At 40.3% G+C, this 27,203-nt stretch overlaps 1 protein-coding gene across 1 annotated transcript in view; it reads right to left on the bottom strand.

Annotated features, from left to right (window-relative positions):
• FMN2 (formin 2) overlaps nt 1-27,203 on the bottom strand; it is a 316,289-nt gene that overhangs the window by 95,298 nt on the left and 193,788 nt on the right. The window contains exon 9 of the mRNA XM_073793699.1: nt 24,223-24,284. Within this exon, the coding sequence (XP_073649800.1) occupies nt 24,223-24,284 (62 nt within the window). The remainder of the gene's footprint in view (nt 1-24,222; nt 24,285-27,203) is intronic.

Raw genomic sequence — 27,203 nt, 5'->3', positions numbered from 1 at the left:
AGCCAAAAAAATGCTGTATGGTACACGCTAAATAAATACTCTCAGAAGTTATGTTGTTGAAAAACCTATTTCATTTTATCAGCTATCCTCATACCTAATTGATCATAAAAAGTATGTATGTGAGAGGGCAACAGAGAGAACAAGATAGAAACGCTCCCAAGGAGCTGGTGTTCCAAGGGATGCAGGTGGGAACACGGTGTAGGCCACACTCTCACCAGTCCCCGTTCGGTTTCTACCATTTTCTCAGTGTTTCTAGTCTACGTCTCATCGCTAAATCTTGGCCTCAGCCCTCGCCCTCATGTCTGCCTCCGGATGGGCTCCCGCTGGTCACAGCATCACACCCCCTGTCCCTGGAGCCCCGACAGCCATCCTCAGTCCCCACCATCAGGCCCGCGCTCCCACCCGCCCACACACGACAAAAGGCTTCAGCCCGCGTTTCCGAGACAGCCCGTTTTCCCCTGCATACGTCCACACGAGCAACTGCTTCCCCAATATTTTCTCCTGCATAGCTCAAAAGCACCTTGGACAAAAAAGTCTAAAAACAAACTCATGTTTTCTTCCCCAAAACACTTAGCGGTCCTGATGACAGCAAAGTGGAAACAAGTCACCCAGCCGGACGCCGTTGAGTCGCCCAGCCTCAGAGCCGCTCTCCCCCGCCACTCCCAATGCCGTCGTGCGGCCCGGGCCACCACCCTCCCGCCCGTTCTGCCTGGCCCCCGTCACCGGCCCCAGCTATGACACCCACCCTACACGGTACGCAGTGTCACTCTGTAAAGATGCAGACCAGAGCCTGTGCTCGACGCCACTCCTCACGCCTGCGTCTCGGCTGACCCTCACTCTTAGATCAGCACACAGACCCCGGGTGCTCGCGAATCCCCTGTGGCCCGCTGCCCGCCCCCATCTTGTGTCCTGCCCACACCTGCTGAGCGGTTCTGTCCCCACTGGCTTTCCTCTAGTTCCTCAAGTGGATCCCACTCCTCTTACACCGACGCTGCGCCTTGTGTCTGGAACATTCCCCACACGTCTCACCCCTCAGCACCCCTGCTTCTCTGCTCTGGGGAGGCCGCCCTTCACCTCCTCACCAGCCTGGGTCCTCCTGGGGACACAGCCCCGTTGGGCATCACCACTGGAAATGAGTCTGGGAGGCGTGGCTCCCAGAGTACAAAGACAGCTCCATAAGCCCAAGGATAATGTCAATGTTTTCATCATTGCAACCAGAGCACATGCCTGAAATAAAGCAGACGTTTAATAAATATCTGATGAAATAATCACAAACATATGGAGTTTATTATATATAAATTACTCCAAAGTCACTCATTTCTTCCTAACGTCCTATCTCCTCATTCAATCTCATCTTTTCTCCCCTTTCTGCAAATAGAAACAGTAACTACCAGGCCTTGAAACAGTGGGTGCCTGACTTTGGAGAAGTCAAGGTCACAATGTCTGGTGATGTGGACGACAGCAGCCAGGCAGCCGGTTCTGTGCTGGATGGCGGTTGAGGGGAGACTGTGCCTGGTCTCCAGGAGTTTTCTTTTCTTTACTCCTGTGCTATTGATCCAGCATCAGCAGCAACCTTCCTCTTCCTGTAATTGATCTGTAATTATCTCTCCCTCTCTCCGCTCACCCTTCCCCTCAGCCCTTTCTTTCCTACCTGAGCCTCAAACTCCCTTCTCCCCCACCCATCACTCCCTGAGCCCTTCACAGCCCTCCCTCTCCTTCTCCAGCTCAGAATTTCAGAGGAAAATTGACTTCTCTCATCTTGGGCTTGGTTTATGAATCCCCACGATCTGGCTTTTGTTCTCTCACTCAAAGAAGCTCAAAAATGATCTTCTTAGAGCCAAGAGTCTCTTCTACCTGTAGATAAAACAAGAGCTCCTATTTATTGAGCCCTTAATAACAGTCAGGCACCCTGCAAAGTGTTCTCCATGTACAATATCATGTAGTCCTCACAGAGCCCTGACAGGCATCATTATCACCAACAGCATCACCCCCATCATATGATGAGAACGCTGAGTCTCAGGTCTCAACCAGTAAGCATGGGTGCCAAGGTCCAAGCCTTCACCTATCGTCTCCTGATGTCAAGGGGCTGACACAGATGTCTTTTTTACAGAAGTGCTACTGAGCCCCAGGCTGCCTACTGAAGGGGCCCAGGGTCTTGAAGACCAACATGGGGCCAAGATGAGGACACCCCATTCCTTGCCAGTCATTCCTGCAACTAAAAGTCCTGGAACTAAGACTATAAACAAACATAGGAAAGCTGTGAAAAATGCAGGGAAGGCTGACTGGCCGGGAACCTCACAAGCTGAGGAAAGCCGTAAGCTCCCCGTGTTTTCTTTCCTCCTTCATCCCCAGTGGGGTGCTGGAGAGGCCTGGATGCAGGACCACCTCTAGACAAAGGACGTCTGGCAGAAAAAAACTCATTCTTAACACTTGTCCTACTCGAGCCAAAAACCAAGAGAAAAACTGACCCCTCGCGGAATCAGTGTGGCCGAGTGGAGAAGCGAACATCACCCGACCTGGCAGCAATGCGGTAAAGCTGGCTGGCAGGAGGCAATGCTCCTTAGCGACACTCTTCCCCGACCTCCCCCCCAGTGTCTGGGGGGCAGCTGGTACTTCTCCCACCCCCGGCAGCAACGAGGCACAATGAGGTGGCTCAGAGGGTTGACAGTGAGCCTACAATCTAACTGGAAAAGGGGCAAAAGACGTGGACCTCACCAAAGAGAACACACAGAAGACAAACACATGAAAAGACGATCATTTGCCATTAGGAAAATGCAAATTAAAATCGCAGTGAGATATTACCATACACCTACCTACTACAACAGCTAAAACTTAAAAGATGGTGACAGCACCAAGGATGCAGCAAAATTAGATCTCTCCCATATTGCTTCTGAGGACGTTCTGGAGAATAGTTTGGCAGCTTCCTAAAAATACATTCTAAATATACATTTAACATATGCCGGGCATTTATCGCAAAGATGAGAAAGCTTATAACCACACCAAAAACTTAATGTATATGAATATTCATAGGAGTTTTATTTGTAATAGCCAAAACCTGAAAACCCAAATGTCCCTCAATGTAGGAAACAAATTTGGAGTGTTCACACCATGGAGTACTATTCAACAATGGAAAAAAATAAGCTTTTGATACACTCAACACTTGGATGGATCTCAAGGGAATTATACTGAGTGAAAATAAGCCAATATCAAAAGGTTACAGGTTACATCCTATATGATTCCATTTATATAACACTCAAAATGACAAAATTACAGAGATGGAAAACAGAATAGTGACTGCCAGGGATTAGGAATGGGGAAAGGGGTCTGTGCAGAGGTGGAACAATTCTGTATCTTTTTTTTTTTTTTGGCTGTGCCGCAGGGATTGTGGGATCTTAGTTCCCCAATCAGGGACCAAACCTGGCCCTGGCAGTGAAAGCACCGACTCCCAACCACTGGGCCACCAGGGGATTCCCAACAATTTTGTATCTTGATTGTAGTAATGGTTACACAAATCAACACATGTGATAAAACTGTACAGAACTACACACACATAGAAACATGTGCATGCACGCACGCACACACACACACAAAGGAGTGCATGAGGGACCAGCAAAATCGAAAAAAAGGTCTATGGGTCATACCAATGTCAATTTCCAGATTTTAACACTGTACTACACTTTTGTAAGATCTTATCACTGGGGAAAACTGGATGAAGGCTACACAGGGCCTCTGTGTACTCTGTATGTTGTATCCAGTGAATCTGCAGTTATTTCAAAATAAAAACTTAAAAGAAAAAATCAACACAGCCCACTGCTCATCTGTTCCTTTATGTCCCCAAATACGTTCCTCCTTTGAATATCCAATCTTGGTCCAAACACCCAGGAAAGAAGCGGACTTCGGTCTCTCCCCTCCCTCATCCTGTTAGGCAACACTTCCTAGCTCATCAGTCCTGAAAAAACCTCAGGAGCAGACTTCCCCCTCTCCCATCTCAATGCCACATCCATCCCTGTCAATCTCAGCCTCTCCCAAATCCCATTCCAACTCTCCTGTGGGCTTCCTTCCTCCAACACAAAATTCCTCACCCCATATCACTCTGCTCCACCTGCTGGGAAAGTCCTCATCTCTACTCTCAAGCTTATAAGAACATCTGCAAACAGGCCCAAACCTTGCCTCACTACGAAGATTACTCAGGGTTCCCCAAATCAAGTAACTGTCACCTCTTCAGCAACTGTCCTGTTCTTTCCACAGAACTCTGTCCCAGCACTTGTCACCTTAGCCTGTAACTATTTAGTTACGTACCTGACCCCCAGTGTCTGATTTGGCAACCATCCAATGGTTAGTTCCTCTCATTTTATTTGAATAAAAAACATGCATGTTAGATACATTATAAATAAAATATCCTTTTCTGTATTGGACTAGGGACGTCTCAGCAATTTCAAGGGGAAATGCTTCTGTATTATTAAACGACCACTTAAAATATACTTTTTATACATTACACATTCAAGACTTTATGGGTGGTCCCTATACTATTTGTTGACTTGTATTTCCTCTAATCGTAAAAACTAGCTTTTCAAGAGATATACTTTATATAGTCCACAGACTAACATACTACAGTCCAACAGATCTTTCCTCCCAGGTAAAACAAACAACTGGAATTTCGTTAAATGCCAAGGGCTGAGGGGAATTTACAAAATGATGGTCAAGGACACATAGCAATGGTGGTCATAGACACATAGCAATCTCAAGTTGTATGTCAAGGGCTGAATGGCTCTTCAGGGGGCCTGAGATAACACTTAACCATATATTGGCAAATCACCATATACTGGTAAGTAAACAAAGATTTCAGAGCCAAATATATATCTGGAATCATTCAACTTCCTAAATGTCAACTGAAAAAAAACCCTACACAAGCTAAAAGTTGAGGATTATGTTTTAATCGGGGACCTTACTGAGGACTCTAGCCCAGGATATAGCCTCTCAGATACTCTGAGAGTATGCCGGGCCTCTCAGATAAATGCCGGCATATGTTAAATGTATATTTAGAATGTATTTTTAGGAAGCTGCCAAACTATTCTCCAGAACGTCCTCAGAAGCAATATGGGAGAGATCTAATTTTGTTCCAAAGAAGTAAGGGGCTTTTTGCTGAAGAAAGAAAACAAAAAAAACACGTAGTTGAACATCAAAACATTACTGCTAAACACAAAAAACAGACATCTCAAGTTAATGATGTTAGTGCTTTTCTGTGTATGGGAGGATGCCAGAGGCTAGGCCCATTGAAATTATTCCTTTGATGTGAACCTCAGCCATCTGGGGCCAGTGTCCTATTTTTCTCCACCCTAAATGTCGAGGGCAGCCACTGTGGCTGATGGCTTGACGGTGGGCAACATTCTTTGCTTACTGGAATGGCAGGAGACACTTTTTTTTCCCCAAAATTCAGTGAAGGAAAATGATAGGAATTTTACATCCTTATGAAGAGATTTGACTACTCCTTTAATTGATTAATTGCTGAGCTAAATGCTAGTTATCGCAATCATGGGCAACAAGGAGGGAAGGATGATGGACCCCTCAAGCAGAATGTCAAAACCATCCAATGCTATTCCTGTTCATGAATAATTTCAAGTCAGTTCTCTGCTTTGGAGTAACCAAGGCTCTTAGCAGGTACCTACAACAATCAACACTTGCTACCACTGAAATATCTCTACCTTATATGACCATTCACAGGCCAAACCTGCAACTCTTCTACAAAAACTATTACATTCCTAGTCTAAGTACACTCCTCTATCATCAGCAGAAAAAGGGATTTAAAGAAGGTATAGCCCCTGAGAAAACCATAATTCAAAAACAGTCATGTACCACAATGTTCATTGCAGCTCTATTTACAATAGCCTGGACATGGAAGCAACCTAAGTGTCCATCATCAGACGAATGGATAAAGAAGATGTGGCACATATATACAATGGAATATTACTCAGCCATAAAAAGAAATGAAATTGAGTTATTTGTAGTGAGGTGGATGGACCTAGAGTCTGTCATACAGACTGAAGTCAGAAAGAGAAAAACAAATACCATATGCTAACACATATATATGGAATCTAAAAAAAAAAAAAAAAAAAAAAGTCATGAAGAGCCTAGAGGCAGGACGGGAATAAAGACGCAGACCTACTAGAGAATGGACCTGAGGACACGGGGAAGGGTAATCTGGGACGAAGTGAGAGAGTGGCATGGACATATATACACTACCAAATGTAAAATAGATAGCTAGTGGGAAGCAGCCACATAGCAAAGGGAGATCATCTAGGTGCTTTGTGACCACCTAGAGTGGTGGGATAGGGAGGGGGGGAGGGAGGGAGACGCAAGAGGGAGGAGATATGGGGACGTATGTATACGTATAACTGATTCACTTTGTTATAAAGCAGAAACTAACACACCATTGTAAAGCAATTATACTCCAATAAAGATATTTAAAAAATAAAATCATATATACTTACAAATAAATAAATTACATATATATGTAATTTATATTTTTATATATATATATATAATAAAAGAAGGTACAGCAAAGATTTACGGCACCAGCTTGGCATGAACATTCATCGTGGTTGCTAGCCAATGGCACCATTTCTCTAATGCCTGCCTGCTATCACGGCAAATTGCTGGGAAAGGTTTAATGTATGTGTGACAGGAGAGACTTCCCCCCCGAGGAGAGCTGAATAGTCTGTAATTGGACCAGAATTTCTCAGGGAAGTGTGAACTCTGGCAAAGGCATAACACAGCAATCATCCCTCTATTCGTCTTTCAAGCAGTACCTGTGCTCCCAGCTACAGACATGCCACATCTCCCCTCCCCAAACCCAACAGCCTTCATATCTACTATTTTTTAGGAGATAGGACTTAAAGTGCCTTATGATATATATTGGGATAAACTATTATTTCGTTGAATGTTAACACTTGAATTACTGTATGATTATTAAAAATTTATGCATATTGCACCTACCCCGCAGAAGTATATCCTCCTTGCTGGGGGAGGCTGGGCAGCAATAGGTACCTAGCACATTTCCTAGAAGCATACTATAGACAAGAGCATAATTGGAAAAGAAAATGTGTAAGCATAAATTATTTTTCAAGGTATTAATATACACTATTATTTCTATATACATTATGTTAAATATTTAATTAAATATTCAATATTATATTTTAATAGGCACAATATACATAGCTTTCCAGAAATGGAGCTACCAGTCATATCTAAGAAAAACCTTACTTCAATTTTAGCAAGTGTTCACCAGTTTGGAAAATCCTATTAGTGGTGATAAAAGTAATTTTAGCTGCTATATTCAAGGCGATTATAAATAAAGGGACAAATATTGGTCTCCTTCATCATACCTTCTGGTTCAATAATTTACAAGCATCATAAAATATTATAGATTACTTTGTTACTTCTACTTTAGAGTGTAGACATTAGACCTTTAAAGTTATATATGTAGAAAAATTTTTATCCATGAATTTCTTCTCAGGATGGTAAAGGAAATGTGGACAAAGAATGTCGCTGCCATTTCAGTAAACAAAGGATGTTGCAGTCATCAAGCTATCCCCACGTGTTCTCCCTGAGGGAACTCAGGATGGAGTACAGCAGGACACTGGCCCTAGGTAGTTAAGGTACACATCAAAGGAATGATTTCCATGAGCCCAGACGCTTGCATCTTCCCATACACAGAAAAGTGCTGAGGTCGTTAACTTGAGATGTCTGTCTTTGTGATTAGCAATAATCTTTTGAAGTTCGACTACATGTTTTTTTCTCCTGTGTATCTTGACTCTTCCCTTAGCTCTTTGGAACAGTCCCTCAGAGTTTTCTGTGAGGCTGTATCCCAGGCTTAAGTCCTCAGTAAGTCTGCCGAATAAAACATAATTCTCAACCTTCAGATTGGGCATATTTTTCAGTCAACAGAAACATAAATATTTGTTAGGAAAAGGAAGCACTGAATGGATAAGATTGAGAATTAACAGCCTGGTCTAAGGGGTACCCATCCGGGATGACTCATCCTTCTGCAGGAAGCTCCCTAAATAAAGAGACTCAAAAAGGAAAGGAAAGGAAAGTGGTAACACCGGAGCCTGTCGAGCAAATGTCGCAACGTGAAGCGACACAGTAAATGTCAAGGGATTACTTCTTGACATTAGTAGTGCGTCTGGTAATGTGAAAAGAGAGGGTGTGTGGGGAAAAGGAGGTCAGGAGCAGAAAGAAGCACCACAGAGTCATGAGCACAATCTCTCTAAGGCCCCTCACGGATACACAAGGAAGCCAGTGACCTTGACGCTGCTGGCGAGGTCAACCCAAGCAGCTCCCCTGCTGTGCTTTACGTGCGTGCGAGTGTGAGGGCGGATTCTGTGATGTGGCTCCAGAGACCCGGCTTTCTGTCCCGATGACGAGAAAGCAAGAGTCTTTATTTCAAATGTAAAAGTAAAAACTGACCCCAAATTAACTTTGTTGAACATCTGATCACAGTTCCTCTTTCTCCTTAAAATATATGCCATCATTTAAGTAATGATCAAAACCTCAATGTTTTTAAAAACATTCTGTTTAAGAGAACGTGTAAAAGCTGGTGTTATGTTCACCATAAATAAATGCATTCATTTGATAAATATTTCTTTGTACTGCTTAGTGGGTTCCAAGGGAATATGATACTAAGGGAAAAAAGCAGACACAGAAGTTCCATGATGTTCCATGGAGGGAATGAGAGTAAATCCTGGGAATGTGTGTGGAACGTCCAAGCTAAGTGCTCCAGAGGTGAGTTCTCTCTGCGTTTATAACACGAGGGTTTATGACCCAGAAGAATGACAGAGGGGGAAGGAGGGGATAACAAAGGTTCAGTGATATTCACTAGGACGAGATGGTGAGTAGAAGTTTCCCAACTGAAGGCAGCTTTGTCAGTGCTTGTTCTAGTGGTGGGACCAGGAGGTTTTGAGAAGCAGAGGCCAAGTGGCTGGAGGGCCAACAGCTGGGAGAGCTGTTCTCTAATGAGTCCACCCTTGGATTTCACCAATCAAATTAAAATCTAATCTTAAAGCAAGGTGAAAATGTATGTGAGCACTCCTGTGTCGTTCATTACCAGTGAAGTTGTGTTAATCATTCTTTCATTTCCCAGGAATTCACTGGAGACAGTTCATCTAAGAGAAGCACAGTTATCGAAAACTCAGTCGATACCTTTATGATGTGTCAGGCAATGTCACATCCCAGATGAACAGGAAAGAAACATAATTTCTGGATTTTATGAAGTCCATAGCATCAATCTATAACTGATTCAAGACCTAAAGCTTTTCTTTTTTAATTCTGAAATTCACCTTAAGCACATTTATAGTTGAAAATGAGCTACAGGGATTCCAGGAACCAACCCCAAAAAGCAATGAAATATGAGAATATGGTTTTCAAACAGCTCCATGGGGAAAGTCAGTAATCCTCTCACATTTGTTTGAAGAAACTAATGATTAAATGTTGCTAAAAATATGAATCCAGTAAAGACCTCTTGGAAGTGACAGGAACAGTTAATCCAGTTCACTTGCACTAAGGTAACACAGTGCACACCTCTGAGGATGCTCGATCCTGTAAAGTGTGCCGGTTACTTTTCCAGATTGAAGTTTATGGTCTGTCAACCATGACGGTAAGTAAAGATCACTACCACTGTGCCCATGAAATCCAATCCCAAGAAGTGTAAAGTTAAACCTCTAATTCTTGCTATCTTGCCTGCTTTTTTTTCTCCTTCTAATTGGATTAGAGCTGTTTAATTACAAATGGATGGGGATTTTTTTCTCCTTTTTTCAATATTTTTTCTTGGACTGAACTTCTAATAAGATTCACTTCCAAGGTTTGGTTTTGTCTTACTATTTAAGATTTTTTTTCCTTGACTATGAGATAAAGGGAACTGAATCTAAAAAAACAATTCAATTGATAGCTATACAAGGACATTTTTATGGACACATTTCTGAATTGATATTAAATATCTGATTCACTAAATATTTATTCACTAAAATAAGGAATCTACCTCAACTTCTCCTCCATCCCCCCAATCCCCATCCATCACTTCTCACCGGGCCATCTGAGGAGTGTGTACTAGGAATCAGAATCAACAGATACATTTAACCAACTGTAAATATTACATACTGCTTTTGAAGATATTTTATCCTCAGAACTCAATGGTATTAAATAACCCAAAGTTAACCGTAAAGATTTTTGCTTTTAAAAACTCAACGGGATATACTGTATTTAGTATCTCCGTGGATTCACTAGGTGTTTTGGGTTTTTTTTAACATCTTTATTGGAGTATAATTGCTTTACAAAGGTGTGTTAGTTTTGGCTTTATAACAAAGTGAATCAGCAATACGTATACATATATCCCCATATCTCCTCCCTCTTGCAGTCTCCCTCCCACCCTCCCTATTCCACCCCTCCAAGGGCTCGCAAAGCACTGAGCTGATCTCCCTGTGCCATGCGGCTGCTTCCCACTAGCTAGCTATTTTACATTTGGTAGTGTATATATGTCCATGCCACTCTCTCACTTCGTCCCAGCTTGCCCTTCCCCCTCCCCGTGTCCTCAAGTCCATTCTCTATGTCTGCATTTTTATTCCTGTCCTGCCCTTAGGTTTTTCAGAACCTTTTTTTTTTTTAGATTCCATATATACGTGTTAACATACAGTATTTGTTTTTCTCTTTCTGACTTACTTCACTCTGTATGACAGACTCGAGGTCCATCCACCTCATTACAAATAACTCAATTTCGTTTCTTTTTATGGCTGAGTAATATTCCACTGTATATATGTGCCACATCTTCTTTATCCATTCACCTGTCAATGGACACTTAGGATGCTTCCATGTCCTGGCTATTGTAAATAGAGCTGCAATTAATATTGTGGTGCATGACTCTTTTTGAATTACGGTTTTCTCAGGGTATATGCCCAGTAGTGGGATGGCTGGGTCATATGTAGTTCTATTTTTAGTTTTTTAAGGAACCTCCATACTGTTCTCCATAGTAGCGGTATCAATTTACATTGCTACCAACAGTGCAAGAGGGCCACCTTTTCTCCACACTCTATCCAGCATTTATTGTTTGTAGATTTTTTGATGATGGCCATTCTGACTGGTATGAGGTGATACCTCATTGTAGCTTTGATTTGCATTTCTCTAATGATTAGTGATGTTGAGCATCCTTTCATGTGTTTGTTGGCAATCTGTATATCTTCTTTGGAGAAATGTCTATTTCAGTCTTCTGCCCATTTTTGGATTGGGTTGTTCGTTTTTTTGATATTGAGCTGAATGAGCTGCTTGTATATTTTGGAGATTAATCCTTTATCAGTTGCTTCATCTGCAAATATTTTCTCTCATTCTGAGGGTTGTCTTTGCATCTTGTTTATGGTTTCCTTTGCTGTGCAAAAACTTTTAAGTTTCATTAGGTCCCATTTATTTCTGTTTATATTTCCACTTCTCTAGGAGGTGGGTTTAAAAGGATCTTGCTGTAATTTATGTCATAGAGTGTTCTGCCTATGTTTTCCTCTGACAGTTTTATAGCGTGTGGTCTTACATTTCGGTCTTTAATCCATTTTGAGTTTATTTTTGTGTATGATGTTAGCGAGTGTTCTAATTTCATTCTTTTACATGTAGCTGTCCAGTTTTCCCAGAACCACTTATTGAAGAGGCTGTCTTGATTCACTAGGTTTTAATTCCTCAGGAAACAGGTATTGCGCCGTCAGTATTGCTTTTTTGTTTTTTTTTAAATAAATTTATTTATTTTATTTACATTTATTTTTGGCTGTGTTGGGTCTTCTTTGCTGCACATGGGCTTTCTCTAGATGTGGCGAGTCGGGGCTGCTCATTGTTGTGGTTTGCAGGCTTCTCATTGCGGTGGCTTCTCTTGTTGCTGAGCACGGGCTCTAGGAACATGGGATCAAGAGTTGTGGCTCGCTGGCCCTAGAGCGTAGGCTCCATAGTTGTGGCGCACGGGCTTAGCTGCTCTGTGGCATATGGGAACCTCCCGGACCAGGGCTCGAACCCGTGTCCCCTGCATTGGCAGGCAGATTCTTAACCTCTGTGCCACCGGGAAGCCCAGGTTTGTGGTTTCTGAAATTATGTTGTGGTTAGATTTGGAGACTGCCCCAAATTCATTGACATCTGTAAGAGAAAGCTCCCTGCCAACCATATGCCACCAGAGAGAACAAAGATTACATTCTAAACAAGGCTGTGTAACAAGAACATCCATCTGTTTCACAGAGGTTACATGGTCCAATGACACGGAAGCATCAGGAAAAAGCAAGTATGTATTTATAGCAAAGGATTCAGGTTGGCTACGTTTATTGTTCTCAAGGATAAGCAGTGGAATGCCAAGTAAGAGTGTTACTTTGTACACCTGAAACAAATATCTCAACTACATTTCAATAAAAAATGAAAAGGAAAAAAAAAAGTAAAGTAACTGGTAATAAAAACATTACTCCTCATATATTTAATGTATTTTGTTATCAATTAAATAGACATTAGTCTATTTTTTCTTGATAAAACTTAAATATCCCTTTGAATACCATTATTAAACTATTAAGGCAAAATTAAGACTGTATTTAGATACCTTTCAAACAAGATTTCAGACCTGAAATGAGTAATTACAGTTATATCAACACAATAAAGTTTTGAAAGATTTCCAAGGAGTCCCCAAGCCAAACCCAAGAGCACACATCAGTTTTTCCGTTCAGAAGTACCTTCATATGAACAAGACTCATGTCCTATGGAATGACACGTGACATAGGAATTACATGCCAAATAAGAACAAACCTCCCTACTGTCCATGCCAGCTACTGGCTCTGGGCCCTCAGACCCCACTGACCCCATTGACATAGTGGACGGGCCTCAGCACTGTGCCCTTCACCGGGGTGAGCACAATGTTATGCTTTATCAGTAGGGGGTGCTGGAGGCACACAGCAGGAGGAAAGGGGGCTTCTGGTGTGCAGGCATTGGCCTTTTCCTCTCTACCTGTGCACAGATGATCCACAGTGTGGGTGTGTGAGGACATGGGTTGGGTGTCCTCTGGCCGACCGTGACTGCAGCCACAAACCAGAGCACATAGAGCCCCTCGGAGCTTTGCAGTCCTGGCCGAGGTCCCACGACCTCTTCACTCCCCACGTGGACACCAGGCACTGCACACGTGCGCCAGCCACGGCTCACCTGGGCCCTGAGCTCTGTTTCCCGGGCTCTCTCAGCGTGGATGCAGCAGGCTCTGGTCTCTGCCTGTGGGGCATCCTGATGCCAGCACACCTGGCCACAAGCTGTGGCTCACCTGCTGCCCTAAGTTTGTTTTCCACTCACCCAGAGACTGGGGACCAGGTGTGGTCTGGGCAAACCAGGGTGCTGCAGACACACCTAGTCCAGGGAGAAGGTCTCCCTCCAAGTCTCTCCTCGCTTGGGTCCTAGAGCCATCTTCACATCCTTGTACTCTCCCAGCACAGGTTAACCATTCACTATAATAAGTTTCCCTGTTTACTTTACCCTGAGGCTTCTATCCTCTGATTGGACCCGGACTGATAGCACAGCCAATCCCCAGCACCTGACATCCCACTTTCTGCCCTGAAGCAACTAGACTCCTATATCAATTTGAATGAATGAGTAGACAACTCAAACCTAACAGGACCAAGACACATTTTTATTCCCCATCCTTCACCAAACCACTTCAATGTATCTCTGAATGGCAACTCTATTGTCCAGGCCAAATTCCTAGGGATCCCCCTTCATTCCTCTTTCTCACAGTCTGTATCCACCAGAACAAAGGCACCAGTCGCCCCCACCAGGAAGCCTACACAACCCACTGAAGCAGCCTTACCCACTGGGAGCAGACACCAAAACAACAGGAACTATGAACCTGCAGCCAGCAAAATAGAGACCCCAAACACAGTAAGTTAAGCAAACAGAGAAATACACACCAGATGAAGGAGCAAGGTAAAAACCCACCAGACCAAACAAATGAAGATGAAATAGGCAGTCTACCTGAAAAAGAGTGAAGAGTAATGATAGTAAAGATGACCCAAAATCTTGCAAATAGAATGGAGAAAATTCAAGAAACATTTAATAAGGAAGTAGAAGAACTAAAGAGAAAACAAACAATGAAAAGCAACACAATAAATGACATTAAAAATTCTCTAGAAAGAATCAATAGCAGAATAACTGAGGCAGAAGAACGGATACGTGACCTGGAAGATAAAATAGTAGAAATAACTACTACAGAGCAGAATAAAGAAAAAAGAATGAAAAGAATTGAGGACAGTCTCAGAGACCTTTGGGACAACATTAAATGCACCAACATTCTAATTATGGGGGTTCCAGAAGAAGAAAAGAAATAGAGAGGGACTGAGAAAATACTTGAAAATACTTGAAATACTTCTTTCCCTAATATGGGAAAGAAGATAGTTAATAAAGTCCAGAAAGCACAGAGAGTCCCATACAGGATAAATCCAAGGAGAAACATGCCAAGACACATATTAAACTATCAAAAACAGAAACACGCCAAGGCACATATTAAACTATCAAAAATTAAATACAAAGAAAAAATATTAAAAGCAGGAAGGGTAAAATAACATACAAGGGAATCCCCATAAGGTTAACAGCTGATCTTCAGCAGAAACTCTGCAAGCCAGAAGGGAGTGGCAGGACATATTTAAAGAGATGACGGGGAAAAACCTACAACCAATATTACCCAGCAAGGATCTCATTCAGATTTGATGGAACAATTAAAAGCTTTACAGACAAGCAAAAGTTAAGAGAATTCAGCACCACCAAACCAGCTTTACAACAAATGTTGAAGGACCTTTTCTAGGCAGGAAACACAAGAGAAGGAAAAGACATACAATACCAAGCCCAAAACAATTAAGAAAATGGTAAAAGGAATATACATATCAATAACTACCTTAAATGTAAATGGATTAAATGCTCCAACCAAAAGACAGAGACTGGCTGAATGGTTACAAAAACAAGACCCATATATATACAGTCCAAAAGAGAACCACTTCAGACTTATGGACACATACAGACTGAAAGAGAGGGGATGGAAAAAGACATTCCATGCAAATGGAAATCAAAGCAGAGCTGGAGGAGCAATACTCATATCAGATAAAATAGACTTTAAAATAAAGACTATTACAAGAGACAAAGAAGGACACTACATAATGATCAAGGGAGCAATATTTATAAACTGTATAAATATATACAAATTATAACAATTGTAAATATTTATGCACCCAACATAGGAACACTTCAATGCATAAGGCAAATGCTAACAGCCATAAAAGGAGAAATCAGCACTAACATAATCATAGTAGGGGACTTTAACACCTAAATTTCACCAATGGACAGATCATCCAAAATGAAAATAAATAAGGAAACACAAGCTTTAAATGATACATTAAACAAGATGGACTTAATTGATATTTATACGACATTCCATTCAAAGAAAACAATACAGTTTCTTCTCAAGTCTTCATGGAACATTCTTCAGGAAAGATCATATCTTGGGTCAAGCCTTGGTAAATTTAAGAAAGTTGAAATCATATCAAGTATGTTTTCTGACCACAATGCTATTAGACTAGATATCAATTACAGGAAAAAAATATGTAAAAAATACAAACACATGGAGGCTAAACAATACACTACTTAAGTACCAAGAGATCACTGAAGAAATCAAAGAGAAACAAATGACAATGAAAACACGACGACCCAAAACCTAAGGGATGCAGCAAAAGCAGTTCTGAGAGAGAAGTTTATAACAATACAATACTACCTCAAGAAACAAGAAAAATCTCAAATAAACAACTTAACTTTAAACCTAAAGCTATTAGAGAAAGAAGAACAAAAGAACCCCAAAGTTAGCAGAAGGAAAGAAATGATAAAGATCAGATAAGAAATAAAAGAAAAATAAATTAAGGAAACAATAGCAAAGATCAATAAAACTAAAAGCTGGTTCCTTGAGAAGATAAACAAAATTATAAACAATTAGCCAGACTCATCAAGAAAAAAAGGGAGAAGACTCAAATCAATAGAATTAGAAATGAAAAGGGAGAAGTAACAACTGACAATGCAGAAATACAAAGGATCATGAGAGATTCCTACAAGCAACTATATGCCAACAAAGTGGACAACCTGGAAGAAATGGATAAATTCTTTGAAAAGCACAACCTTCCTAGACGGACCAGGAAGAAATAGAAAATATAAACAGACCAATCACAAGCACGTAAATTGAGACTGTGATTAAAAATCTTCCAAAAAACAAAAGTCCAGGACCACATGGCTTCACAGGTGAATTCTATCAAACATTTAGAGAAGAGCTAACACCTATCCTTTTCAAACTCTTCCAAAATACAGCAGAGGGAGGAACACTCCCAGACTCATTCTACGAGGTCACCATCACCCTGATACCAAAACCAGACAAAGATGTCACAAAGAATGAAAATTACAGGCCAATATCACTGATGAACATAGATGCAAAAATCCTCAACAAAATACTAGCTAACAGAATCCAACAGCACATTAAAAGGAGCATACATCATGATCAAGTGGGGTTTATTCTATGAATTCAAGGATTCTTCAATATAAACAAATCAATCGATGTGATAAACCATATTAAAAAATTGACTGAAAAAAACCATATGATCATCTCAATAGATGCAGAAAAAACTTTTGACAAAATTCAACACCGATTTATGACAAAAACCTTCCAGAAAGTAGGCACAGAGGGAACTTTCCTCAACATAATAAAGGCCATATATGACAAACCCACAGCCAACATCGTTCTCAATGGTGAAAAACTGAAACCACTTCCACTAAAATCAGAAACAAGAGAAGGTTGCCCACTCTCACCACTATTATTCAACATAGTTTTGGAAGTTTTTGCCACAGTAATCAGAGAAGAAATAAAAGGAATCCAAATCGGAAAAGAAGAAGTAAAGCTGTCACTCTTTACAGATGACATGATACTATACATAAAGAGTCCTAAAGATGCTACCAGAAAACTACTAGAGCTGATCAACGAATTTGGCAAAGTAGCAGGATACAAAATTAATGCACAGAAATCTCTTGCACTCCTATACACTAATGATAAAAAATCTGAAAGAGAAATTAAGGAAACACTCTCATTTACCATTGCAACAAAAAGAATAAAATACCTAGGAATAAACCTACCTAAGGAGACAAAAGACCTGTATGCAGAAAACTATAAGACACTGACGATAGAAATTAAAGATGATACAAACAGATGGAGAGATATACCATGTTCTTGGATTGGAAGAATCAACATTGTGAAAATGACTATACTACCCAAAGCAATCTACAGATTCAATGCAATCCCTATCAAACTATCACTGGCATTTTTCACAGAACTAGAACAAAAAATTTCACAATTTGTATGGAAACAGAAAAGACCCAGAATAGCCAAAGCAATCTTGAGAACGAAAAATGAAGCTGGAGGAATCAGGCTCCCTGACTTCAGACTATACTACAAAGCTACAGTAATGAAGACAGTATGGCACTGGCACAAAAACAGAAATATACATCAATAGAACAGGATAGAAAGCCCAGAGATAAACCCATGCACATATGGTCATCTTATTTTTGATAAAGGAGGCAAGAATATACAATGGAGAAAAGACAGCCTCTTCAATATATGGTGCTGGGAAAACTGGACAGCTACATGTAAAAGAATGAAATTAGAAAACTCCCTAACACCATACACAGATACAAACTCAAAATGGATTAAGGACCTAAATGTAACGCCAGACACTGTAAAACTCTTAGAGGAAAACATAGGCAGAACACGGTATGACATAAATCACAACAAGATCCTTTTTGACCCACTTCCTAGAGAAATGGAAATAAAAACAAAAATAAACAAATGGGACCTAATGAAACTTAAAAGCTTTTGCACAGCAAAGGAGACCAAAAAGAAGACGCAAAGACAACCCTCAGAATGGGAGAAAATATTTACAAATGAAGCAACTGACACAGGATCAAACTCCAAAATTTACAAGCAACTCATGTAGCTCAATATCAAAAAAACAAATAACCCAATCCAAAAATGGGCAGAAGACCTAAACAGATATTTCTCTAAAGAATATATACAGATTGCCAACAAACACATGGAAGAAAGCTCAACAGCACTAATCATTAGAGAAATGCAAATCAAAACTACAATGAGGTATCACCTCACACCAGTCAGAATGGCCATCGTCAAAAAATCTACAAACAATAAATGCTGGCAAGGATGTGGAGAAAAGGGAACCCTCTTGCACTGTTGGTGGGAATATAAATTGATACAGCCACTATGGAGAGCAGTATGGAGGTTCCTTAAAAAACTACAAATAGAACTACCATACGACCCAGCAATCCCACTACTGGGCATATACCCTGAGAAAACCATAGTTCCTAAAGAGTCATGTACCACAATGTTCATTGCAGCTCTATTTACAATAGCCAGGACATGGAAGCAACCTAAGTTCCCACTGACAGATGAATAGATAAAGAAGATGTGGCACATATATACAATGGAATATTACCTCGCTATAAAATGAAATGAAATTGAGTTATTTGTAGTGAGGTGGATGGACCTAGAGTCTGTCATACAGAGTGAGGTAAATCAGAAAGAGAAAAAGAAATACCGTATGCTAACACATATATATGGAATCTAAAAAGAAAAAAAAAAAAAGAATGGTTCTGAAGAACCTAAAAGCAGGGCAGGAATAAAGATGCAGACGTAGAGAATGCACTTGGGGATGGGGGAGGGGGAAGGGTAACCTGGGACAAAGTGAGAGAGTGGCATGGACTTATAAATCCTGCCAAATATAAAATAGATAGCTAGTGGGAAGCAGCTGCAAAGCCCAGGGTGATCAGCTCGGTGCTTTGTGACCACCTAGAGGGATGGGGTAGGGAGGGTGGGAGGGAGACGCAAGAGGGAGGAGATATGGGGATATAAATATATGTATAGCTGATTCACTTTGTTATAAAGCAGAAACTAACACATCACTTTAAAGCAATTATTCTCCAATAACGATGTTTAAAAAAAATTGGCGGGGATTTGAAATAGATGTAGAATCAAGCAGTATGACAATAAAAGTCAAAGGTGAAAGAAATACGTAGTGCTAAAGTATTCTTAGGTTCTATCATTCCTGTAGAAATAGAAAAGTGAAATATCCTGGTATTATTAACGAAGTGGTTAAGAATTATTTGTGTAAGACTGTGATAAATCAGGAATGATTTTAGTCTCTAAGGGAACAGTCTTTAAAAGTTAAATGGATAAGACACAAGCTAATATATGGTAATGTTTTTAAATAGGAAACAAAAATGATTAAACCCAAATAAAACATATAAGGGAAGAAATGTTATACTATAGAAACAAACGTTTGTATAAAATGAAAGATGATATAGCTATACTACTCAGACACTTTAAGGCTATAAACATTAGAGATGAAGACAAAATGCATCATCATGATTAAGCTGTCAATCCAACAGGAAGATATGAATCCTAAATCTCTATTTGTCAAAGAGTCAAACTTCACAATATGTAGAGCCAAATTTGACTAAATGTAGACTTGAGGATTCCATATTTGTAATGTGAGATTTTAACAAACCTTCCCCACTGCTAAAAAAATAAATCAGTAACGACAGAGGCTTTAACTACATGATTAGCAAACTTGATGTAATTGATATATATATATATATATATATATATATATGGACTACTGTACTGTATTTAAAGATGTATGTGAGGCCACTCTCACTTTCTGAGACAGACCACATTCTGTCTTTGGAATATGTATCTGTCTAAATAAACCTGCTTTCACCTTAAAAAAAAAAAGAAAGAAAGAAAGCAACATTACTTTTTTTTTTTTTGCGGTACCCGGGCCTCTCACTGTTGGGGCCTCTCCCGTTGCGGAGCACAGGCTCCGGACGCGCAGGCTCAGCGGCCATGGCTCACGGGCCCAGCCGCTCCGCGGCATGTGGGATCCTCCCGGACCGGGTCACAAACCCGTGTCCCCTGCATCGGCAGGCGGACTCTCCACCACTGCACCACCAGGGAAGCCCGCAACATTACTTTTTACAGTGATCGTTCTAAAAAGTATAGCATTTGAAATAGCGATAGTCACCATTTTAATCTCTTTCATTGATAAAACCACACCAAGAGCAAAAATAGAATTCTCAGGTCATTCTTTAATTAATTAGTAATTATTTTTAATATTATATATAAGCCATAATGCTAAACATGGAATATGAAAATCCTACTGATAAGGAATTTATAGTTAAGTTAAAAGATAAGACATATGCACACATAACAATAATATAAATCAAAAAGAGGCAAGTGCCCAAGAAAAGAAGATATAAAGCACAACAAAACTCCAAGGCTGTCCTGCCTACAAAGGACATTATTGGAACAACCAGCAAAGCACTGGGATCTGAGGGTTAGATGACAGCAGTATATCAATGTCAATTTCATAATGGTGCTGGTTGCATTGTGGTTAAGTGTGTGCTACATGGTAGGAAATATACACTAAAGTATTGAGGGACTATCAAGCATAATGTTGACAATTTATTTGCAAATGATACAGAAGAATTGTTCTTCATAGTATACCTGCAACTTTATTGTACCTCTGAGACTGTTTCAAAAGAAAAAAATTCAAATTTTTAAATGATGATTGTAAACAAAGTGGTATCATTCTAAATTTAACAAAAGTTTTAAAAATGTGTTCCCTGTTAATTCATGTTGCCTATAAACACACGGGTATTTACTCTGCTTCGTTCGGCAAAATCTTCAGACCCTCGAGGGGAAGGTCCAGTTTTAATTTAATTTACATAGTGCACAACATTTGTTACCTTCAATCCTACCAGTCTTAGAGACAGTTATTTGCTGTTTGACAATGTTAGATATTTTAAGTTCTGTGCCCACATTTATTTTTATTAAAAAAAATCATAATAGTGTTGAATGGCCTAGAAACTTCTTTTTACATCCAACAGAAAGTTGATGTTCTCCTTATGAATTATTAGAAACCTTATTTAAAAATGAGGAAACTGAAGCTGAAGAAGCATCAATAAGTCACTGGAGGTGTCCATGAGCTTGTGGTGCTGGAATCTGGGCCATGTTCTTCTGACTTTTCACCCGAGTTCCCTCCATCACACAGTGTGTCCTTGCTCCTCCTGGAAGGTCCTGTCCAGTTCCCCCTGAGAGTCAGGAAATTCTGTGCCTCAGAGCACAGTCATCAGGAGGGGACCAGGGTCACCCCCAGTGCTGAGCTGACAACCTCTCTGGGTCAGTTCCCTCTTTTCTAACAATAGTACTTCTTCCTCCTACCCCCTAAGTCGGGGGTAAGGCACTTGGAGGATTAAATATAACGCACTTAGATCAGTGCTTGGTGTATAATAAACATTAGATTATTACTATTCTAAACATCATATACCCTGATTTTTAAATGATCATGGCTCTTTTAGGAACTTAAACAACTGGAATGAAGGGATTTGAACAGATGCATTTTTCACTACTAGGGAATATGTATCTCAATTTTCTCTTAATTTAGGGGGAGTGCCTTGGTTTGCTAGAAACATATTCATCATCTAACTGGAGAAGCCTTCATCCACCACTGTTGTCTGTCAGTCAGAAAGTAACAGATATGTCTCAGTCTTCATCTCTAGAAAACTGAAGACCCTTATATGCCAATAGGTCCCTGGAAGTTCAGCCTTAATGACCCAGAATTCTAAAAACACGTAAAAATTTTAAACTTTCATTTACCCTTTTCAAAGTTTCAACCATTCCACTTCTCACCACTTTTTGTGTAGAGCAGGTTACAGTAAGCTACCACACCCACCTAAAAAGAATCACTCATTACATTGCACATTCAGTCCTGTTATCACAAAGAAGTAAAAATAGAACAAACATGTTCAATAGGGATCCTTACTCATGATGCTATCAGTCAGTCTGAAGAGGCAAAAAGTATTTGAAAACCATATAACAGAAAGTCCAACGAGGTCTTAGAACCAAGCCTACCAGCAGATTCCACTCATCAATTCATATATATATATTCATTTAATGTTTACTGAATACTTCCTAAGTGCCCAATACTACCTAAATCTAAGTGCTGGGGATGTTGTCGTGGACAAAAGAAATAGTTCTGCCTTCTTTGGACCTGTATTTTAATGGATGTTACTCAGGAATTAGCATGAGTTCTGTCTGTATACAAGGCATATACAATTATCTATTATTTGTAATGGGTGCTTTAAGCTCTCCTACTGAAGATGGTGATCAAAACAATCCGGCCCATTCGTACTGAAACTAGTATCACTGTGAACCACTCCCACCAAAAAGTGATTGTTTTCCTGACACAGTGGAAGTCTGAACCATCAAATTTAAAGACATCAACAATATAAAGAAAACCACAAGTGTAACCAGTGCCATATGGTACAGGTTCTCCTTTCACGGGGTATGACAGTAAGAAATTCTGGGTAGCTATCTGGTTTGTCCAGAGTCAGAAATTTATATTTTGTGAAAGTAATTTACTTTGAAAGGCTAAAAACTCCCAAATAAAATACTCTAAATCACTGCAAAATAAACTTCCCTCATAAATATAGTTGTCCCCAATGTTCTCTATTTTTTCTGTATATGTTTCTGCACATGGATATACCAGCTTAAAATAAAACGTTCCTGTGTCTTCATATAATATACAGACATGTACCTTATGTATCTACATAAACGCACGTACACAGTATATGGAATGTGTGCACGAGATACAAGTTGACACCCACACTGACATCACACCGTGAAGGCATTACTCTCCCTGGTGTTTCCTCCTTTCTTCCACCTGGTTCTTGGTTGAGAGAGCGCTGGCAGGAAACACTCGAGGGAAATGAAAGCTCTCTGTACCTCCAAATGGTTCCATTTTTTCCAGTTTCCATCATGTACTGAGTACCAGGTAACAAAACACTCACGCCCTCCCTCTCCGCCTCATGATCAAGTCACATGCCTGCAGCCACGATGGGGACCAGGCGCCAGCGCTACATCACCCATGGACTGGGTGACACACCAGGAGAAATCCCAGCCTCAAAGGGACACCACATGGACACACGCTTTAAAAGTACCAAATCCAAAAAAAAAAAAAAAAAAAGTACCAAATCCAAGAACGGACAAGCAGCTGGAGCACACTCTCCTCAAGGGAGTGGTCAGGGACGGGGGTCTGACTCCTGCCCACCAGACGTATCTCCAGAGCCAGAAATTACTTGACTGGGTACAGAAAAGCCCAGGACCAACCAAGACCAGGCCCCAGAGAGCACAGAGGTTTAAATACCAGCCAGACCACAGGCAAGAACAGAAACAAAATGAAAAAAATAGGGTCACACGGAGACTTTCTCCCAGATACAATCCAGCACACTGAAAAGAGAATCTCTTTCTCACTACGTGAACCAATGTCATTTAATGCTGTGCCCCAGCTACAGCCATTTCATGCAGCCCTGCCCGGACTGCACTTCTGAGAGCACCATGCCCAGGTCATTCTCCTCATTCCTGTTCCCTGCCAACTTCTTAAGTGAAAGTGCTACTAGAAGAAAGACACGATGTCCTGCCACTCAGTGAATGAAACTCCGGCAGATAGAGAAACAGAGTCAGAATGAATTAAATCCCAGGCTCAGCACCAACACGGCCTGTGTGACCTTGGGCAGGTCGTGTGGATGCTCCATGCCAAGTTTCCTCATCTGCAAAGTGGGTAATAATAGCAGCTACTGATAGTTTCCATGTGAAGATTAAATGCATCAGCACGTCACACTATACTCCTCTCAAATTAGCGTCCGCCTAAGTACTGATTATATTTCAAAAGAGGGAATCTGAAAGACCTCATGTACAACATGGTTTGAATCACAATTTTTTTTTTACATCTTTATTGGAGTATAATTGCTTTACAATGGTGTGTTAGCTTCTGCTTTATAACAAAGTGAATCAGTTATACATATACATATGTTCCCATACCTCTGCCCTCTTGCGTCTCCCTCCCTCCCACCCTCCCTATTTTAAAACTATGAGACCACACATTTATTCAATATTTTCCTAGAAATTATTTTTACAAACCCATAGTTATGTAAATTCAGTGCCCCTGGAACAAATTTCCTCAGAGGACATGGAAGCAACGAGCCTGGACATATATGTTGTTACATCCTCACACATAAAATTTCCCTGTTACTCACATTCTCATAGAGAGCTTGAAGGGTCTCCAGGTCAACCACGGAATTGTCCAAGTTCACCACAGCTGCGCAAAAAAGACAAAAGAAAGAATATAAATTGCCATAAGCCAGCTGTGAAAAGCTCCAACCACCTCAAACAATAGTGACCTTCCACAGAGTGGAGTTCATACCCGGCAGGCAGAGGGTGGGGGCTCTGCCTTCACTGCAGCCTCCTGTCCGGCCACCCCCCAGGCCGAGCTGGCATTTCAATGGGTCAGGTGTCAAGTGTCAAAGCTTTCACATGCTCCACAAATACAAAATCCCAGGAAGAGGGCCCAATGGTCACAGAGAAACTGTGAGTCTGTCTCTTTCATGACTCACCTGAATGAATTTGAAAAATCTGCTTAATACCAGAAAAATAGGCAAATCACTCATGTTACTGCCACATCCTGTTTTTTGCTTGTTTGTTTGTGGTACGCGGGCCTCTCACTGTTGTGGCCTCTCCCGTTGCGGAGCACAGGCTCCGAACGCGCAGGCTCAGCGGCCATGGCTCACGGGCCCAGCCGCTCCGTGGCATGTGGGATCCTCCCGGACCGGGGCACGAACCCGTGTCCCTTGCCTGCACCGGCAGGTGGACTCTCAACCACTGCGCCACCAGGGAAGCCCACACATCCTGGTTTTACACCAATAAATGTAAATATCTGCCAATTTATGTAAAGACGTTTGACAAAGGTTAAATCTAATCCCTAAACTGGTAGACTAATATGGAAACAGCAGGTGCATTTCCTGTGGCAACTTTTTAAATTGTTATAATCAAAGGAAAATTCTTTGATTATGGTATTGAGATTGGCACAGATGCATCCTTAAAAATCCATCTTTAATATACAAACTGCCCTGCTTATACAAGGAAGAAGTGGAATGGATAATCAAAAACTGGACATGTGTTCTTAAGTGCGTATTTTGGCCTGGGAAACGTGTTGAATTTTGGAATTGGTGTGTTTTATTACTTAATTTAGGTGTAGGTTAACCAAAAGCATTTTGCATTAGTTGTGCACAAATTAGCTGGAAATGAGGTGAATTTGCTCTGATCAAATATGTGCCAAATAGTCACTGAAGCTGTTGTGGGATTAAAGATTTCTGGGAGAAAAATCACAGAATGGATAATCAAAAAGTGGTTAGACTTACTTTGATAATTGTGGCATTTCACAATGCTTTTTTCCTTAAAGCTTAAAGTACATGACACATTTCTGGCAAAATCCCAAGTAAGAATTAAGAAAGCCAAATTCAATACTGAAACACAGGATGGATAAGAAATCTCACCAAGATAATTTAGCATTTCTGTCTGGAGATGGGAAGTGAGTCCAGATTCACCAAAAAAATATCATATCAACTAGAATATAATACTTCTAGCCTAATAATATTCCACTATCTCAATCTCTAAAAAAATTAGGTCTCAAGTTTAAATCTAAGAATTAAGATTTGCAATCAAATACTTTTTACTCTTTAGACCATATAAGGCAAACATACCACAAACTGTTTAATGTTTCAAAGCAGTAAACCATAGCCCAGCTATGACTAAATTTCAAAAGCTAATTAAAAGGGATTAACAAATGATTTTCACTAGAGGTAATATGGCTAAAAATAATGTAACAAAATACATAAAACTAAAATAAAGATATCATCTTCATGCATGTAATTACCATTTTTAGATTACATTCATGCAGAGTCTAGCCCTTAAGGAGACTCTTAGAGTGAATCCAAAGTTCTCTAACTTTGGAATTCATTAGCTAATAATCCAATATTTCTATATTCCTTGGGAGATACACCGAGAGATCGACAGGAAACTATGGAGGAAATGCTAGTGGTCCACTTAACACAAGGTTTCATTTTCAGAACAAGGAAAAGAAACACAATAAAATCATTCATGCTCAAGTCAAAACTCATAAAAGATACGATTAACCTCTGACTTTATTATTTTAAAACATAGTATTATTTCTACAAGTTTTCCCTACATGAAATGTTACTTGTAAATATACTGAGGTTTCTCATATTTTATCTCATGCAATGTTACGGGCCAAAGAATATTTTTATAAATGTCACATGGTCCTAAGCAATTCCTCAAAAAGTCCTAATCCATGAAATGTCATTTTTTAACCATCCACAGGAAATCTCAATGGAAAGCAACTCTGCTACTACTTTACCACATAATTTTCCCTTAATTGGCTTTACACGTGAGAAATGAAAGACACAGGGACTAGATGAGGGGAAATATCATTCATTCATGTTTGTTTATAACTTAGTCCTGCCCCTCCTTCTCCTCCCCCCCAACCAGCTTAAAAGTTTGGCTCATTTTAGGTTAATATAGAGAGTGATGTCAGCCATTTGTTTAATGTAGTGATGAGATATTTAAAATATGAATCAATTCTTGACAACTAGTCACTTGACCATATGGCAAAAGTGTTAAATATATCTGTACTGGTTAAAAATTGTTTTCAGCTGTAAAAAGGATGTGTGAGTAAATAATGACAAACAAAACTGAGATAGGTTGGTACTGATTCAGGGACTACAAACAGGTTAGGGCCAACATTTTTTTAATGGTCTTTTCCTCAAGTGGAAAAATGGCAGCCATGGCTCCATCAATCACTCTCACATTCCAGGCAAAATGAAGAAGGAAGAAAGGAAGCAACAAGAAGGCATGTGTAATGCCTATTCTTAGCAGATGTCTCCTTATGTCTCTCTGGCTAGAGTAGCTTCCCATGATCACCTAGAATTGAGGAGAAGCTGAAAAGTGTAGATAATGTGGACAAACTGCTATCTCTAAGAAAACAGTGTTTTAAAGCTCCAGCTTAAGTAATCTCTGAAACACTCCCTAACTTCCATAGCTCATCCTGACCTTCCCAACCTCTTGATTCTACCCTTTAATACAAGTCACCTGATACATTTCAGATATTCCCTCTTTTGTATGTATGTGCTCTGTCCCTCCAAGGAGATTTTGAAGAGTGTGA

This window comes from Tursiops truncatus, chromosome 16 (assembly GCF_011762595.2).
Source record: "Tursiops truncatus isolate mTurTru1 chromosome 16, mTurTru1.mat.Y, whole genome shotgun sequence".
In the NCBI taxonomy this organism is placed as follows: domain Eukaryota; kingdom Metazoa; phylum Chordata; class Mammalia; order Artiodactyla; family Delphinidae; genus Tursiops; species Tursiops truncatus.
The sequence above is the reverse complement of the archived record's forward strand: the minus strand, read 5'-3'. Positions and strand labels throughout refer to the sequence as shown.